The 18,134-nt window shown below is 45.8% G+C and overlaps 1 protein-coding gene across 5 annotated transcripts in view; it reads left to right on the top strand.

Annotated features, from left to right (window-relative positions):
* The first annotated feature begins 51 nt into the window (after positions 1-51).
* NMNAT1 (nicotinamide nucleotide adenylyltransferase 1) overlaps positions 52-18,134 on the top strand; it is a 44,486-nt gene continuing 26,403 nt past the window's right edge. Inside the window, exons 1-3 of one of the 5 annotated variants that reach the window (XM_037985060.2) lie at positions 171-568; positions 4,664-4,707; positions 4,861-4,925. In XM_037985060.2, the coding sequence (XP_037840988.2) occupies positions 551-568; positions 4,664-4,707; positions 4,861-4,925 (127 nt within the window). In that variant the 5' untranslated portion in view covers positions 171-550. The other 4 variants (XM_037985061.2, XM_037985062.2, XM_037985064.2 and 1 more) reach the window with 4 other exon arrangements.

Raw genomic sequence — 18,134 nt, 5'->3', positions numbered from 1 at the left:
GCCCTGGCCTGGAGGACCGCGCCGGAGGAGCACTTCCGCCGGACGCACGCACTTCCGGCCCCCTGGAACCAATGAGAGTGCGACCGAGATGTTCCACTTGCTGGCGTCCGGGCCGCGGGTGATCCACGGTAGCACTCGGGCCGGCGGACAGTGAGGGCGCGGTAAGCTCCCCGCAAGGAGCCCCTGAGAAGCTGGTCCCTTTTTGTCCTAGATATAGGGGCGTCCAAGATGGTGGAGTCTTTAGGGTCGAATATGATCCGAGGCAAGCTCATATTCAGGTTTGGGGCAAGAAGCATTAATTGACCCTTAATTTTTTCGGTGGAACGGAAAACTTCGGTAAAATAGCTTCTGACCTTCGGAACAGATGTATTCACCTTGGAGAGGAAAAATCTCTTTCTAGAAGAGTCTTGAGGTCTAGCACCTTTAGACTTAACGGGGGACGGCTGGGCGTCAGAGGAAGAAATTCCGAATGACTTCCCTTTCTTCCTAAGTCCTTCTTTCCAAATCTGTAAAAGACTACGTGTACTTTGCTGGAGGTGGTTTGACACTCATGCTCCTTGAGAAGGAGGTAATGAACTGTTGGGCAGCTCTTAAAAAGTTACCCTTGGCCGGGCGCGGTGTCTCACGCCTGTAATCCCAGCACTTTGGGAGGCCGAAGCAGGCGGATCACGAGGTCAGGACTTTGAGCCCAGTCTGGCCAACATAGTGAAATCCCATCTCTACTAAAAACACAAAAAATTAGCCGTACGCGGTAGCGGGAGCCTGTAATTCCAGCTACTGCGGAGGCTGAGGCAGGAGAATGGCTTGAACCCTGGAGGCGGAGGTTGCGGTTAACCGAGATCGCGCTGTTGCATTCCAGCAGGGGTGACAGTGCAAGACTCCATCTCAAAAAAACATAAATAAAAAAGGTTACCCTTGGCTGTCGCAGTGGCTCACACGTGTAAACCCAGCACTTTGAGAGGCCGAGGTGAGAGGATCATTTGAGCCCAGCCTGGGCAACATGGCGAGACCCCCATAACAAAAAATCAAAAATAAAGTTACCCAGAAACTAGTTGGAACCATTTAATGATGTTCTCAGTCCTGAAGTAGTCCACAGAACAAAGTCAGTGTTCATGGTAGAATTGTTTGATAGGGGCAGTCTTTTTTTTTTTTTTGAGATGGAGTTTGGCTCTGTCGCCCAGGCTGGAGTGCAGTGGCTGGATCTCGGCTCACTGCAAGCTCAGCCTCCCAGGTTTACACCATTCTCCTGCCTCAGCCTCCCGAGTAGCTGGGACTACAGGCGCCGCCACCTCGCCCGGCTAGTTTTTTGTGTTTTTTAGTAGAGACGGGGTTTCACCATGTTAGCCAGGATGGTCTCGATCTCCTGACCTCGTGATCCACCTGCCTCGGCCTCCCAAAGTACTGGGATTACAGGCTTGAGCCCCCGCGCCCGGCCTTTTTTTTTTTTTTTTTTTTTTTTTTTTTTTTTTTTTTTTTTAAGTAACAATGTCTTGTTAAAAAACAAGAGCTGTGTTGCCCAGGCTGGAGTGCAGGGGTGTGATCATAGCTCACTGCAGCCTTGAACTCCTGGGCTCAAGCGATCCTCTGGCCTTGGCCCCTCAAAGTGTTGTAGTGATTGGCACAAGCCACCGCCAGGCCTGGTCTTTGAAGTTAGTTATATTTCAGCTGCCCAGGATAAACTTCTAACTTTGATTGCCGCAGAGCTTTACCAGACCTAATTGTTTCTCTTAGTTCTGTCTGATTGTGGAATCTCTTTATTACCATCAATTGTTTTACAGAGTTATAATTTGAATATGAAACTATTTTTCTAGCCCACTGGAGTCTTTGAAGTTAGTTATATTTCAGCTACCCAGGACAAACGTAACTTTGATTACCACAGAACTCTACCAGAACTAATTGTTTCTCTCAGTTCTGTCTGATTGTGGAATCTCTTTATGACCATCAATTGTTCTTCAGAGTTATAATTTGAATATGAAACCATTTTTCTAGCCCACCTTAGAGAAGACTGTTGACACACTAGTTGGAATGGTTGCAGTAGCCTCTACCTTACAAGACACTTCAGATTCAAAGAATTTTCTTTGTAAAAGTTGGCCAGGCACGGTGGCTCATGCCTATAATCCCAGTACTTTGGGAGGCTGAGGCAGGCAGATCACTTAAGGTCAGGAATTCAAGACCAGTCCGGCCAACATGGTGAAACCCCATCTATCCTAAAAATACAAAAATTAACCAGGCATGGTGGTACATGCCTGTAATCCCAGCTACTCAGGAGGCTGAGGCATGAGAATAGCTTGAACTGAGGAGGTAAAGGTTGCAGTGAGCCAAGATCGCGACACTGCACTGCAGCCTGGGTGGCAGAGCAACTCTGTCTTAAAAAAACAAAACAAGGCCAGGCGCGGTGGCTCACGCCTGTAATCCCAGCACTTTGGGAGGCCAAGGCGGGCAGATCACGAGGTCAGGAGATCGAGACCATCCTGGCGAACACGATGAGACCCCGTCTCTACTGAAAATACAAAAAAATTGGCCGGGTGTGGTGGCAGGTGCCTGTAGTCCCAGCTTCTAGGGAGGCTGAGGCAGGAGGATGGCGTTAACCCAGGAGGCAGCGGAGCTTGCAGCGAGTGGAGATTGCACCAGTGCACTCCAGCCTGGGTGATAGAGTGAGACTCCATCTCAAAAAACAAACAAAAAAACCAAAATAAAAGAAAAAAATAAAAGTACCTGTTAATGCAATTATCTTTCAATTTTGATTCATAAATATGTGTGGAAGTGTCAATGTTTTTGGTAGAATGGAATTCACAGTGACAGACTCAGTGCTGTACAAAACAAAACCGGAAAATACACTTTAAAAAAATTATTTGAGCTGGGCGTGGTGGCTCACACCTGTAATCCCAAGACTTTGGGAAGCCGAGGTGGGCAGATCATGAGGTCAGGAGTTTGAGACCAGTCTGGCCAGCATGGTGAAACCCTGTCTCTACTAAAAATAGAAAAAATTAGCCGTGCATGGTGGCGTGTGCCTGTAGTCCCAGCTAGTCGGGAGGCTGAGGCAGGAGAATTGCTTGAACCCGGCAGGTGGAGGTTGCAGTGAGCTGAGATCATGCCATTGCACTTCAGCCTGGGCTACAGGGCGACACTACTTCTCAAAACAAACAAACAAACAAAATCATTTGAAAAATTTGCTGAATAAACACTTGTTCACAGTGTACTTTCCCTGGTTATTTTTGTTTCTGTTTTTGATACAGTCTTGCCCTGTCACCTAGATTGGAGTACAGTAACACGATCACGGCTCACTGCAGCCTTAATCTCTCAGGCTGAAGTGATCCTTGCACCTCAGCCTCCCTAGTAGCTGGGACTTCAGGTGCATGCCACCACATCCAGCTAGTTTTTGTATTTTTTGTAGAGATGAGGTTTTGTCATGTTACCCGGGCTGGTTTCAAACTCCTGGGCTCTAGTAATCCTCCTACCTTGGCCCCCCAAAGTGCTGGAATTACAGGCATGAGCCACCCCACCCAGCCTTCCCCTAATTTTGATAATGATAATCCAATGTTCTGTTCTGGCATTTGTGTAGTTTTAGCGTGTGCAGTCTTCGAAGCAATGGAGGTATTTGCCTGTTCTCTGTGGCTTAGTCATTCAGCAGTTCTATGCTATGGGTTTTTTTAATGTACCTTTAGGTTCTTGTTTAGAGTTAATGGATAATGAAACCATATTTCTAATGCATAAGAGAAATTCATTCTGAAACAAAAATAGAATATAAGCCTTCAGACAGAAGGCAGAGAAGAAACTGGAGAAAGAGAAATAATATGTTAGGCAGGAAACCATGGGAGACAGCACTGGGGAAAGTAACGTCCAGACTGGGAGTCACTGGGAAACCAGATAAGTGCTCCCTGGCAGCTGGAGGAGTTGAGGACACTTCAGCCTGGACTTGGGATGGGAGCCCAGAGCACGCAAGTTGCCCTGACTAGGTAGGAAAAATGCCGGGGTAGATGAAACTTGAGTGGCCAACAAGAAGTACCAGGAGCCAAAGACTCCCTGAACACTTGGGCCTCTTTTAAATGTCTGCCTTAAATAGCTCATACCATTGTAAGTCTTGCATAACGGGTAAGAACATGAACTTTTAGAATCAAAGATGTCACTCTAGGTGTGGTTGTATTTGGAGTAAGGAAGTAATTAAGGTTAAATGAGGTCATAAGTGTGGGGCCCTGATCCGATAGGACTAGTGTCCTTATCAGAAGAGTGAGTGGAGAGTTTGCCCCTTACCCTTACATACTGAAGAAAGATTATGTGAAGACATAGCAAGAAGGCAGCCATGTACAAGACAGGAACAGAGCTGCCACCACAGACCAAATTGGCCAAAACCTTGATCTTGGGCTTCTACCCTCCAGAACGGTGAGAAAGTCAATTTCTGTTGTTGAAGTCACCCAGTCTGTGTTAGTATGACAGCCTAAGCAGACAGATACACCATCTATATGCATATATACCCAAATCTCTAGGCTGTTGTGTGTCTGCACCTCTCCCCTGAACTTGGGTTTGTTCTCCATTTGCCTACTTCGTGTTACCACTTGGATATCTAATAGATGTCTCAAACTTCACTTCTCTGTAAACTGAACTCCTGATAGTCCCCTCAAGCCTACTCCATGGACATCTTTCTCTTCTCTTTTTTTGGAGACAGGGTCTTGCTGTGTCACCCAGGCCGGAGTGCAATGGCGTGATCAGGTGATCCTCCCACCTCAGCCTCCCAAGTAGGATGTGAGGGCAATCTGGCTGTGACGTCTCTCACCCCGTTGATCACCGGGGTTGATCCGGCTGATCTGGCTGGCTAGGCCGGTGTCTCCTTCCTCCCTCACTGCTCCATGTATGTTCCTCCAGAAGCTGCACACTCAGTGGAAGAGAACGACCATCCCCAATAGAGGAGGACTGGTCTTCGGTCAAGGGTATGTAAGTAGTTGTGTTCCCCTGCTAGAACCTCCAAACAAGCTCTCAAGGTCCCAAGTAGCTAGGATTGCAGGCACACGCCATCATGCTTCGCTGTGATTCTCTTCTCAGATAAAGGTAGTGCTGTTCTTTTAGCTGCTTAGGCCAAAAACTTCTAGAGTCATCCTTGACTCTTCTTCCTTTCACTGCCCACATCCCATCCATTGCAAATCACATTGGCTGTATGTTCCAGACACACCCAGAATCGAATGACGTCTTACCACTTTGCTGCCACTATCAGGGCCGGGTCAGCATCACCTGTCACCTGGATTATTGTAGGAGCCTCCCATCTTGTGTCTTCACTTGCACCCTTGCCTCTCCCTACATTCTGTTTTCAGCTTCAACTGCCAGCGAGATCCTTAAAAATATGTCAGATCATGTCACTCCTCTGCTCAAAGCCCTGCAGTGTCTTCCTCTTCCTCTCTGTATCTGCTGTTCCTCCTCCTTTAGTTATTCTGTTCCAGCCATGCTGGGCTTCATCTCTTCCTGCAGCATGACAGGCACGCATCTGCCTTGGGACTCTTGCACTATTACCTTTGCTTAGAACATTCTCGCTGGGTGCAGTGGCTCACGCCTGGATTCCCAGTACTTTGGGAGGCTGAGGTGGGCAGATCACTTGGGGTTTGGAGTTTGAGACCATCCTGGCCAACATGGTGAAACCCTGTCTGTACTAAAAATACAAAAATACAAAAATTAGCTGGATATGGTGGCGCGTGCCTGTGATTCCATCTACTCAGGAGGCTGAGAGGGGAGAATTGCTTGAACCCAGGAGGTGGAGGTTGCAGTGAGCTGAGATGGCGCCACTGCACTCCAGCCTGGGTGACAGAGTGAGACACTGTCTAAAAAATATGTCAGATCGGGGCCAGGTGCGGTGGCTCACACCTGTAATCCCAGCACTTTGGGAGACCGAGGTGGGCAGATCATGAGGTCAGGAGATCGAGACCATCCTGGCTAACACAGTGAAACCCCATCTCTACTAAAACTACAAAAAATTAGCTGGCCATGATGGTGGGCGCCTGTAGTCCCAGCTACTTTGGGAGGCTGAGGCAGGAGAATGGCGTGAACCCGAGAGGCAGAGTTTGCAGTGAGCCGAGATCGCGCCACTGCACTCCAGCCTGGGTGACAGAGTGAGACTCTGTCTCAAAAAAAAAAAAGAAAAAAAGTCAGATCATGTCCCTCCTCTGCTCAGAGCCCTGTAGTGGTTGATGAGGTCTAGGGAATATGTTGTTTCTAAATAATTTCTGTTAATCATGGTAATATAATTACTTCAAAGGAATTTCATTCTTATTGTGTGATTGCTCGCGTTTCTAATTCCTATCTTAGTACTGTGTCTGGGATGTGGAAGGTGCTCAGAAAATGTTGGTGGTTTCAAAGGATGGTGGGTATATATTAGGTAACCTCCTGTCCAGAAGAAAACAGATGAACAGTCATTTCCATTTGTTCAGGTGCTACGCCTGTCAGAGATGCTTTGGGAGATTTTATACTGAATATGTTCTTCTTGCCCATTGGTTCTGTTCTTTTTCTCAAGAAATGGAGTTGTCGGCCAGGCGAGCTGGCTCATGCCCGTAATCCCAACACTTTGGGAGGTCAAGGTGGGCGGATTGCTTGAGCCCAGGAGTTCAAGACCAGTGTGGTGAAACCTTTCAATATAGTGAAACCTTATCTCTACAAAAAAATACAAAAGAGTAGCCAGGTCTGGTGGAGCATACCTGTAGTCCTAGCTACTTGGGGTGGGGACTGAGGTGGGAGGATCGCTTGAGTCCGGGAGGTGGAAGTTGCAGTGATTATGCCATTGCGTTCCAGCCTGGGTGATAGAGCGAGACCCTGTCTCAAAATAAAGTTGTATCCAGTCCTTAATGACATTGAGACCATTTGGGAGTAACTAGTCTCTACCAAAAATACTTCAGATTTTTTTTTTTTTTTTTTTTTTTGAGACAGAGTTTTACTCTCGTTGCCCAGGCTGAAGTGCAATGCTCACTGCAACCTTCGCCTCCTGGGTTCATGTGATTCTCCTGCCTCAGCCTCCCAAGTAGCTGGGATTACAGGCACCCGTCACAAGCCTAGCTAATTTTTTTTAATTTTTAGTAGAGACGGGGTTTCACCATGTTGGCAACGCTGGTCTCGAACTCCTGAGCTCAGGTGATTCACCTGCCTGACCTCCCAAAAACCTGGGATTATAGGCGTCAACCACTGTGCCTGGCCCAGAATTGTTAAATATACACAGAAGTAAAAAGACAAAACACGGCTGGCCATGGTGGCTCAGGCCTGTAATCCCAGCACTTTGGGAGGCTGAGGCAGGTGGATCACCTGACATCAGGTGTTTGAGACCAGCCTGCAGTGAACTGAGATCACACCACTGCACTCCAGCCTGGGCAACAGACCAGGGCTCTGTCTCAAAAAAGAAAAAAAAAAAGACAAAACACAATGGAGGTCACTTTAGCTATTTTCTCTGGAAAACAGTTAGCTGTCATGATGCAGGTTGTTATAATCTATAAGGGGGAGGTTGTGATTGTTTTTACTCTAAAATCTTCCACTGCCTTTTTTTTTTTTTTTTTTTTTTTTTTGAGATGGACTCTCACTCTGTCACCCAGGCTGGAGTGCAGTGGCGTGATCTTTGCTCACTGCAACCTCCACCTCCTGGGTTCAGGCGATTCTCCTGTCTCAGCCTCCCGAGTAGCTGGGATTATAGGTACACACCAAGACGCCCAGCTAATTTCTTTTTTTGTGTATATATATATATATGTATGTGTGTGTGTATATATATGTGTGTGTGTGTATATATGTGTATATATGTATATATGTGTGTGTGTGTGTGTGTGTGTGTATTTTTTTTTAAGTGGAGACGGGGTTTCACCATGTTGGCAAGGCTAGTCTCAAACTCCTGACCTCGGCTGGGCGCGGTGGCTCAAGCCTGTAATCCCAGCACTTTGGGAGGCCAAGACAGGCGGATCACAAGGTCAGGAGATTGAGACCATCCTGGCTAACACGGTGAAACCCCTTCTCTACTAAAAAAATACAAAAAACTAGCTGGGCGTGGTGGCGGGCGCCTGTAGTCCCAGCTACTTAGGAGGCTGAGGCAGGAGAATGGCGTAAACCCGGGAGCCGGAGCTTGCAGTGAGCTGAGATCCGGCCACTGCACTCCAGCCTGGGCGACAGAGCGAGACTCCATCTCAAAAAAAAAAAACAAAAAAAACTCCTGACCTCAGGTGATTGCCCACCTTGGCCTCCCAAAGTACTGAGATTACAGGCATGAGCTACCACATCCCGCCCCACTGCATTCTTTTTTTTTTTTTTTTTTTTTTTGAGACGGAGTCTCGATTTGTCGCCCAGGCTGGAGTGCAGTGGCTGGATCTCAGCTCACTGCAAGCTCCGCCTCCCGGGATTATGCCATTCTCCTGCCTCAGCCTCCTGAGTAGCTGGGACTACAGGTGCCCGCCACCTCGCCCGGCTAGTTTTTTGTATTTTTTAGTAGAGACGGGGTTTCACCGTGTTAGCCAGCATGGTCTCGATCTCCTGACCTCGTGATCCACCCGTCTCGGCCTCCCAAAGTGCTGGGATTACAGGCTTGAGCCACCGCGCCCGGCCTCGGCCTGCATTTTTAAAGAAGCAGTAAATTGACCTTGTTCAAATACACAATCTGAATCACTAGGGTCTTTTGAAACTAAACTTTTGTTTGTTACTAAGACTTCTATTTTCCTTCCTCTTTTTCAGCACTTATTTCTATAGCAATCTCCCAGCTGATGCCACTTAACTTCATTGAACAAAACATGAGGTTTAGAAAGTCAAAATAATCATTGTGAAAGTATTTGATAGGAGATCTTTATTTGGAATGAATTGGGTTATGATGTCAGTCCTGTGATTTCAGTGGAACTGTTTCTTTTTATCCATTGTCAGTGAGTGCTCCTTAATACTTAAATGCAGCTTTCTTTTTTTTTCTTTTGAGACAGAGTCTCGCTCTGTCATCCAGTCTGGAGAGTGGTGACGCGATCTCGGCTCACTTCAACTGCCGCCTCCCGGGTTCAAGTGATTCTCCTGCCTCAGCCTCCCAAGTAGCTGGGATTACAGGTGCCTGCAACCACACCCGGCTAATTTTTGTATTTTTAGTAGAGACAGGGTTTCGACATATTGATCAGGCTGATCTCGAACTCTGGACCTCGAGTGATCCGCCCGCCTTGGCCTCCCAAAGTGCTGAGATTATAGGCATGAGCCACTGTGCCTGGCATAACGCAGTTTTCTACTAAATGCCTGATTTTGACATGTTTCCTATTATTGGCTCTGCTGTTCAGCTGAAATAGCAGGATAGGAAATGGTCGTGCGATTGCTGATAGGTGCCAGGGCTGCTGGGATAGGCCCAGCCTGCTAGAGACGTGTATCTCAGGAAACACAGGACCCAGATGGTTCAAACTGTTGGGTTAGCATCTGGCCTTCGACAGGTCACCCTGGCCCACCAGATCAGCCCCAGGCATAAGAAAAGCACTACAGGATGAAGAATAGATAGGATCTAATTAAATGCAGTGGGAGTAACATGAGAAGGATGGCTTTTCATATCCCATCCTAACCGTCCTCTCCCCTTGTTTGCTTTGCTTTACTTTTCATGCTTTTTAGCTTCTTGGATCTCTTGCTTTAAGAGGAACTAGGGCAGCTGGGCACAGTGGCTCACGCATATAATCCCAGCACTTTGGGAGGCCAAGACGGGTGGATCACTTGAGGTCAGGAGTTAGTTCAAGACTAGCCTGGCCAATATGGTGAAACCCCATCTCTACTGAAAATACCAAAATTATCCAGGCGTAGCGGCACACATCTTTAATTCCAGCTACTGGGGAGTCTAAGGCAAAAGAATCGCTTTAATCCAGGAGAAGGAGGTTGCAGTGAGCCAGAATCACGCCACTGCACTGCAGCCTAAGCAACAGAGTGAGACTTCGTTTCAAAAAAAAAAAAAAAGGAACTAAAGCTTAATATTCCCCTTGCAACATCACAGTCACAATGCCAGTTGAGTAGTTATTGCCTCAAAGGACTGGTAAGCCTTTGCCAAGGATAGGTTACTTGTGAAGTTTTCTTGCTTACCTGTAGAAGCTAAGCTGCTCACCGACAGCAGCACAGACAAGTAGTAAAGTTCAGGGGTGGTTTTTTCCTATATTTGAGAGAGAAAAGGTACTATGAGGAATACTTTGTCTTTTAATTGGAACATGTGTTAAAAATGTTTTGCCACAAGGATTTAAATGAAGGTGCCAATTTAGCAAGAAATAGGAGTCTTGCTATTTACTGCGCCAAACCCAATCCAACAGCTTCACCTTCACTGTTTCTTTGTTTGTTTGTTTTGAGACATGATGTTGTTTTGTCGCCCAGGCCGGAGTGTAGTGGTGTGAGCATGGCTCACTGCAGCCTTGACTTCCTGGGTTCACGTGATCCTCCTGCCTCAGCCTCCCAAGTAGCTGGGAATATTGGCACGTGCCACCAGGCCCAGATAATTTTTGTAATTTTTGTAGAGATGGGGTTTTGCCACATTGCCTATGCTGGTCTTCATCTCCTGGGCTCAAGCGATCCACCTGCCTCAGCCTTCCAAAGTACTGGGATTAGAGGCGTGAGCCACTGTGCCTGGCCTGTTTCACTGTTGATTAATATCTTAACTACTTTTCGAACAGTGAAATGTTTTAACTGTGACATGTGCCTAATGAGGAATTCCATCTTCACATATCTCTACTTTTGGTGTCAGTAGAAAATAAATATTGAAGACATATTATTTACAGCCAAACTTTCAGATTAAGATAAGCCTTTAGAAATTCATGGTTTAAAAACATACACAGTCTGTTGCCAAAACTGTTAACACCACAGTGCAGACTCCTTCACTGAAGGATCCCACACCAAACGCAGAAAACATCCACCTCAGCGTGCGTGGCACTGGCTCCATCTGAACAAACAGCACAGTAAAACCTAAAAGGACAGAGGAACAGCATCAGTTATCAGTTTTTAGGTTTAATAATCTCAGAAACATAATCTTTTTTTTTTTTTTAGACAGAGTCTTGTTCTGTCACTCAGGCTGGAGTGCAGTGGTGCAATCTCAGCACACTGTGACCTCTTCCTCCCAGGTTTAAGCGATTCTCCTGCCTCAGCCTCCCTAGTAGGTGGCATTATAGGTGTACACCACCATACCTGGGTAATTTTTTGTATTTTTAGTAAAGACAGGGTTTCACCATGTTGGCCAGGCTGGTCTCGAACTCCTGACCTCAGGTGATCTGCCCACCTTGGCCTCCCAAAGTGCTGGGATTATAGGTGTGAGTCACTGTGCCTGGCTAGAAATATATTCTTGAATGCAAACCTAAATGCAGTTTGTTTCCTTCCCTTCCTGCTGTGGAACAGAAATGCCAGTCTAAGCAAAGTAATTTTTCCTTTGATATAGATTGTATGCACGGGTTTTTTTTTTTTTTTTTGAGACGGAGTCCTGCTCTGTCGCCCAGGTTGGAGTGCAGTGACGCGATCTTGACTCACTGCAACCTCCACCTCCCAGGTTCAAGCAATTCTCCTGCCTCAGCCTCCTGAGTAGCTGGAACTATAGGCACCCACCACCACGCCCAGCTAATTTTTTTGTATTTTTAGTAGAGACGGGGTTTCACTGTGTTAACCAGGATGGTCTCGATCTCCTGTCCTTGTGATCCATCCACCTCGGCCTCCGAAAGTGCTGGGATTACAGGTGTGAGCCACTGTGTGCGGTCTTTTTTTTTTTTTTTTTTTAAGATGGAGTCTTGCTTTGTTGCCAGGCTGGAGTGCAGAGGCGTGATCTTGGCTGACTGCAACCTCTGCCTCCCGGGTTCAAGCAATTCTCCTGCCTCAGCTTCAGCTTCCCAAGTAGCTGGGACTATAGGTGTGTGCCACCACGCTCAACTGATTTTTGTATTTTTAGTAGAGATAGGGTTTTATATGTTGGCCAGGTTGGTCTTGAACTCCAGACCTCAGGTGATCCACCTGCCTTGACCTCCCAAAGTGCTGGGATTGCAGGCGTGAGCCACCATACCTGGCCCTATTTTTTCATTTTAAAAAATTCAGACATAGTTTTTGCTGAAATCATACATCACTTTTTTTTTTTTTTTTTTTTTCCCTTGAGACAGAATCTTGCACTGTTGCTCAGGCTGGAGTGCAGTGGCACAGTCTTAGCTCACTGCAACCTCCGTCTCCCAGGTTCAAGCTATTGTCCTGCCTCAGCCCCCCTCGTAGCTGGGACTACAGGCAAGCGCCACCATGCCCAGCTAATTTTTATATTTTTAGTAGAGAAGGGGTTTCGCCATGTTGCCCAGGATGGTCTCGAACTCCTGACCTCAGGTGATCCACCCGCCTCGGCCTCCCAAAGGGATGGGATTACAGGCGTGAGCCACAACGCCCGGCCCATACATCACACTTAAAAGCACATTCAAAGGAAAATATGATTAAGATAGATTAGCTAAAATATTCTTAAACTTCTCCACATTTCAGAATGTTGAGAACAGAGACCAACTCTGTGTCCTTTTTTTTGGAGATAGGGCCTCCCTCTGTCACCCAGACTGGAATGCAATGACATGACTCACTGTAACCTCCATCTCCTGGGCTTTAGTGACCCTCTGACTTCAGCCTCCCAAGTAGCTGGGACTATGACACCATGCCCAGCTAACTTTTTCTATTTTTTGTAGAGATGATGTCTCACCATGTTGCCCAGGCTGGTCTTGAACTCCTGACTTCACGTGATCCTCCCACTTCAGCCTCAAAGTGGTGGGGTTACAGGCAAGAGACACTGGACCCAGCCCTATATCACTTTTTGACTTCAAGTTGCCATTGTCCTTGTTTTTCTACCCAGAATCATCTCTTGATCAGTAACTATTTATTGAATAAAAAACCTGATACTTTAATATTATAACACTAAATAATTTTATAGCAGAAGGAATTTGGGCCGGGCATGGTAGCTCATGCCTGTAGTTCCAGCACTTTGGGAGGCCGAGGCGGGCGGATCATGAGGTCAGGAAATCAAGACCATCTTGGCTAACATGGTGACACCCCATATCTACTAAAAATACAAAAATTAGGTTGGTGTGGTGGCGTGTGCCTGTAATCCCAGCTACTCGGGAGGCTGAGGCAAGAGAATCGCTTGAACCCAGGAGGTAGAGGTTGCAGTGAGCCAAGATCATGCCACTGCACTCCGGCCTGGCAACAGAGTAAGATTCTGTCTCAAAAAAAATAAATAAAAGAAATTTGTATTTAATTTAATTTGGTTACGTACTCAAATTATAGGACAACTAAAAGAGAGGCCAGGCACAGTGGCTCACACCTGTAAACTCTACCTCAAAAAAAAAAAAAAAAAAAAAAGAACAACTAAAAGAGATACTTAGGAAGTTTTTGAAGATTCCCTTCACCTGAATTTTAGATGTGAGTTGTTTTTTAAATTTTAGTCCGTGAATTCCTGAAGAGCAGAGAGCTTTGTCCTACCAATTTTTGTTCTAGCAGTGTCTGGCTACTATTTGTAGTAGATACCTAATAAATGCTTGACAGATAACTGCACACTTACCAATTGTGAAGAAGGTAAAGATGATATTACCAACCAGGTTGTACAGGAGAGGTTGGCTGCAATATCGGGAGGATCTGGGCCTAAAAGTCAATACACGAGGTGATACATTAATTTATTACTTATTACAAGAAATCTGTGGTATAAGCATAACACCAGAAGGCATTAATCCTTGAACTCTAATTCTTATTCTGGCACTGGGTTCATCTGGGCTGTAGGCAACTCACTTCTCTTGAGAACCTTGGTTCCTTCACTGTTACTGTAAATGAATGCTACAAAATAGTCCATAAAAGTAAGAGTTATTAATGTCATCATTGGTAAATAAATAATGTTTACCATGTTTCTTTCTTTTCTTTTTTTTTTTTGGTTTTGTTTTGAGACAGAATTTTCCTCTGTCACCAAGGCTGGAGTGCAGTGCTGCGATCGCTGCTCACTTCTTGTGCCTCCGCCTTACCAGTAGCTGGGATTACAGGACATGCCACCACGCCTGACTAACTTTTGTATTTTTAATAGAGATGGGGTTTCATCATGTTGGCCATGCTGATCTCGAACCCCTGACCTCAAGTGATTGGTTTACCTTTTTTTTTTTTTTTTTTGAGACAGAGTCTTGTTCTGTCACTCAAACTGGAGTGCAGTTGCACGACCTCAGCTCACTTCAACCTCCACCTCCTGGGTTCAAGTGATTCTCATGCCTCAGCTTCCTGAGTAGCTGGGATTACAGGCGTGCGCCACCATACCTGGCTAATATTTTGTATTTTTAGTAAAGATGGGGTTTCACCATGCTGTCCAAGCTGGTGTCGAACTCCTGACCTCAGGTGATCTGCCCTCCTCAGCCTCCCAAAGTGCTCAGACTACAGGCATGAGCCACTGATCCTGGCCTTGTTTACCATTTTTTTTTTTTTTTTTTTTAAGACATAGTCTCACTCTGTCACTCGGGCTGGAATGTAATGTTGTGATCGTGGCTCACTGCAACCTCCACCTCCCAGGTTCAAGCGATTCTCCTGCCTCAGCCTCCTGAGTATCTAGGATTACAGGCACATACCACCACACCTGGATAATTTTTGTATTTTTAGTTGAGATGAGGTTTCACCATGTTAGTCAGGCTGGTCTCGAACTCCTGACCTTATGATCCACCCGCCTCGGCCTCCCAAAGTGCTAGGATTACAGGCATGAGCAACTGCGCCTGGCTTTCTTCTTTTTTTTCCTTTTCTTCGTTTTTTTTTTTTTTTTTTTTGAGACGGAGTCTTGCTCTGTCGCCCAGGCTGGAGTGCAGTGGCGTGAACTCGGCTCCCTGCAAGCTCCGCCTCCCATGTTCACGCCATTCTCCTGCCTCAGCCTCCCGAGTAGCTGGGACTCCAGGCGCCTGCCACCACACCCAGCTAATTTTTTTGTATTTTTTAGTAGAGACGGAGTTTCACTGTGTTAGTCAGGATGGTCTCGATCTCCTGACCTCCTGATACGCCCGCCTCGGCCTCCCAAAGTGGTGGGATTACAGGCGTGAGCCACTGCGCCCGGCCCTTTTTTTTTTTTTTTTTTGAGATGGAATTTCATTCTTGTTGCCCAGGCTGGAGTTCAATGGTGGGATCTCGGCTCACTGCAACCTCCACCTCCTGGGTTCAAGCAATTCCCCTGCCTCAGCCCCCTGAGTAGCTGGGATTCCAGGAATGCACCACCACGTCGGCCTAATTTTGTATTTTTAGTAGAGACGGTTTTCTCCATGTTGGTCAGGCTGGTCTCAAACTCCCACCCTCAGGTGATCAGCCCGCCTCAGCCTCCCAAAGTGCTGGGATTACAGGTGTGAGCCACTGCGCCCAGTCTTGTTTACCTTTTTTTTTTTTTTTTTGAGATGGAGTCTCACTCTGTTACCCAGGCTAGAGTGCAGTACAGTGATCTTGGCTCACTGTAACCTCCGCCTCCTGGGTTCAAGCAGTTCTCCTGCCTGAGCCTCCTGAGTAGCTGGGATTACAGGCATGCGCCACCATGCGAGACAGGGCTTCACCATGTTGGCCAGGCTGGTCTCAAACTACTGACCTCGTGATCCACCTGCCTCGGCCTCCCAAAGTGCTGGGATTACTGGTGTGAGCCACTGCACTCGGCCCTTGTTTACCATTTTTTAAATTCATGTTAATTTGCGATTTTGGTGAAAAACTATTTCATGGGAATTCTGACCTGTAGTAAGAAAAAATGACTTACTTTACACGGACTTCCTGTAATAGAAGCTGGTAAGTTTGAATTTGGCTAATTATAAGGAGTATTGCAGCTTCTTGTCCCTCCCCCTCACTTAAGTAGATTCTCAGTTTTCAGATTTTTTTAGAATTAAAGTTATTAATTGACTGTGTCTGCTAAGAATAATTTCCAAGACAGAATCTGAAAGAACATATTAAGTAATAATCAGGTTGGGCGTGCCTGTCACTCTTAGCCCTGCAGACATTAGCTAACGCTAGACTGTTGGGACTGGTCTCCAGGGAATCCGTAAGTTGAGACATTGGTCCCCTCGTTGTCTCCTATTTAATGGCTTTCTATACCAGAAGAAGTAAGTGTGGATTAAAAGTTAAACTCAGTTTACCCACAGCTATCTTCACTGTATTGAGATTTTTGGCTTTTCAAAGTGAAGTCGGTGATTGCCCTTGATAACAGGGGCAGAAAAAATGGGGCAGGCTGTGATTAAACACGTAGCAGAAATCCCAGAGAGCACCCAAGCTGTGTCCACAGGTGAGAAATGCGTGTTGAGCTGCCAAGTATAAGAACCTACCTTAGCAGAACATAGAACTGGAGAACCAGGGTGGTAATTCCAACCAAGAACGCTGTCACCCGGCTGCGTGGGACACAGTGAGTTACATTTTACATTACTTGTTGAGTGATGAAATAGCTTCCAGAAACCAAATTCAGGTTCTGTTTGGTGATAATGTTACATTTAACTACAGAGATAAAGTTTTAAACATAATGAAGATGAATTGAGATCCATTGCATTCTAATAAAATTCTAATAATACTTCAATAAGAATATTAATAATAGTTACTACTTATTGATCTCCTATTATGTAGCAGGCTTTGTTGATACTGATGTTTTGTTTTGTTTTGTTTTTTTGAGATGGAGTCTTGCTCTGTCACCCAGGCTGGAATACAATGGTGTGATCTCGCCTCAAGGCAACCTCTGCCTCCCGGGTTCAAGCAATTCTCCTGCCTCAGCCTCTGAGTATCTGGGACCACAGAAGCACACCACCACGCCCGACTAATTTTTGTATTTTTAGTAGAGATGGGGCCTCAGTCTCCCAAAGTACTGGGATTACAGGCGTGAGCCACTGCTCCCAGCCTGTTGATACTGATCTTTAGGGAATCTTTAGAACCTTGGTTCCTTTATCATGACTGTAAATTAATGTAAAACAACCTGCAAGTAATACTAAGTTATCAATATTCATAATTGGTAGACAAATGTGTCAAACATTTTACATGCATTACTTAATTTAATATGCACAAAATCCTATGACGTAGGACTATGGTTTTCCATTTTTTAAATAAGGAAACAGACTCTTAACTGACAGTTAATCTACCTACCACAATTTGTACAACCAGATGAAAATTGTTACTGTTCAAAACATTTTTGAAATTCTTTTGAGATTACATGTATGTAGTTTCCATGGCATATAAGGAAATTTTGGTCAGGCACAGTGGCTTAAGCCTGTAATCCCAGCACTTTGGGAGGCCAAGGCAGGTGGATCACCTGAGGTTGGGAGTTTGAGACCAGCCTGGCCAACATGGTAAAACCCCCATCTCTACTAAAAATACAAAAATTAGCTGGGCGTGGTGGCGGGTGTCTGTAATCCCAGCTACTCAGGAGGCTGAGGCAGAAGAATTGCTTGAACCCGGGAGGCGGAGGTTGCAGTGAGCTGAGATCATGCCATTGCACTCCGACCTGGGGACAAGAGCGAAACTCTATCTCAAGAAAAAAAAAAAAAAAAAAAAAAAAAGAGGCTGGGTGCAGTGACTCACGCCTGTAATCCCAGCACTTTGGGAGGCCAAAGTAGGCAGATCATGAGGTCAGGAGTTCGAGACCAGCCTGACCAACATGGTGAAACCCCGTCTCTACTAAAACTACAAAAATTAGCCAGGCATGGTGGGGTGGTGCGCACCTGTAATCCCAGCTACTCAGAAGGCTGAGGCAGGAGAATGGCTTGAACCTGGGAGGTGGAGGTTACAGTGAGCCCAGATCACATGTTGCCACACTACAGCTTGTGGGACAGTGAGACTCCGTACCCCAACCCCCCAAAAAAAGAAAGAAAATCTTCCCATTAACTAATCATTCTAACTCCCTTCTTCACTGTAAACTATTAAATTCACATTGATTATTTTATTAATTGGGTTTAGCACTGAATAACTTTAGGGCATTCAGAGAAATCAAATATACCCTCCAAAGACAGACTTATCCCCAGTGAAGGTACTCAAAAGAATATGCAATTTCAAAATATACCCCCAAGAATATTTAATGGCAGCACTGTTGGAACAAGAACATAGCTACATGCTTGAAGTGACTGTTTTTGAAAGGAATAGCATCCTTTTAGAGATGTAAATCCTGAGAGGTGGTGAGGTCAGCCACATTTAACTCTTAGCCAACACAGGTTTAATACTGAGCATCCTGAAATATGTTA

Source organism: Chlorocebus sabaeus, chromosome 20 (assembly GCF_047675955.1).
Source record: "Chlorocebus sabaeus isolate Y175 chromosome 20, mChlSab1.0.hap1, whole genome shotgun sequence".
Lineage (NCBI taxonomy): Eukaryota > Metazoa > Chordata > Mammalia > Primates > Cercopithecidae > Chlorocebus > Chlorocebus sabaeus.
Note: the sequence above shows the minus strand (reverse complement) of the source record. Positions and strands in the feature narration are given on the sequence as shown.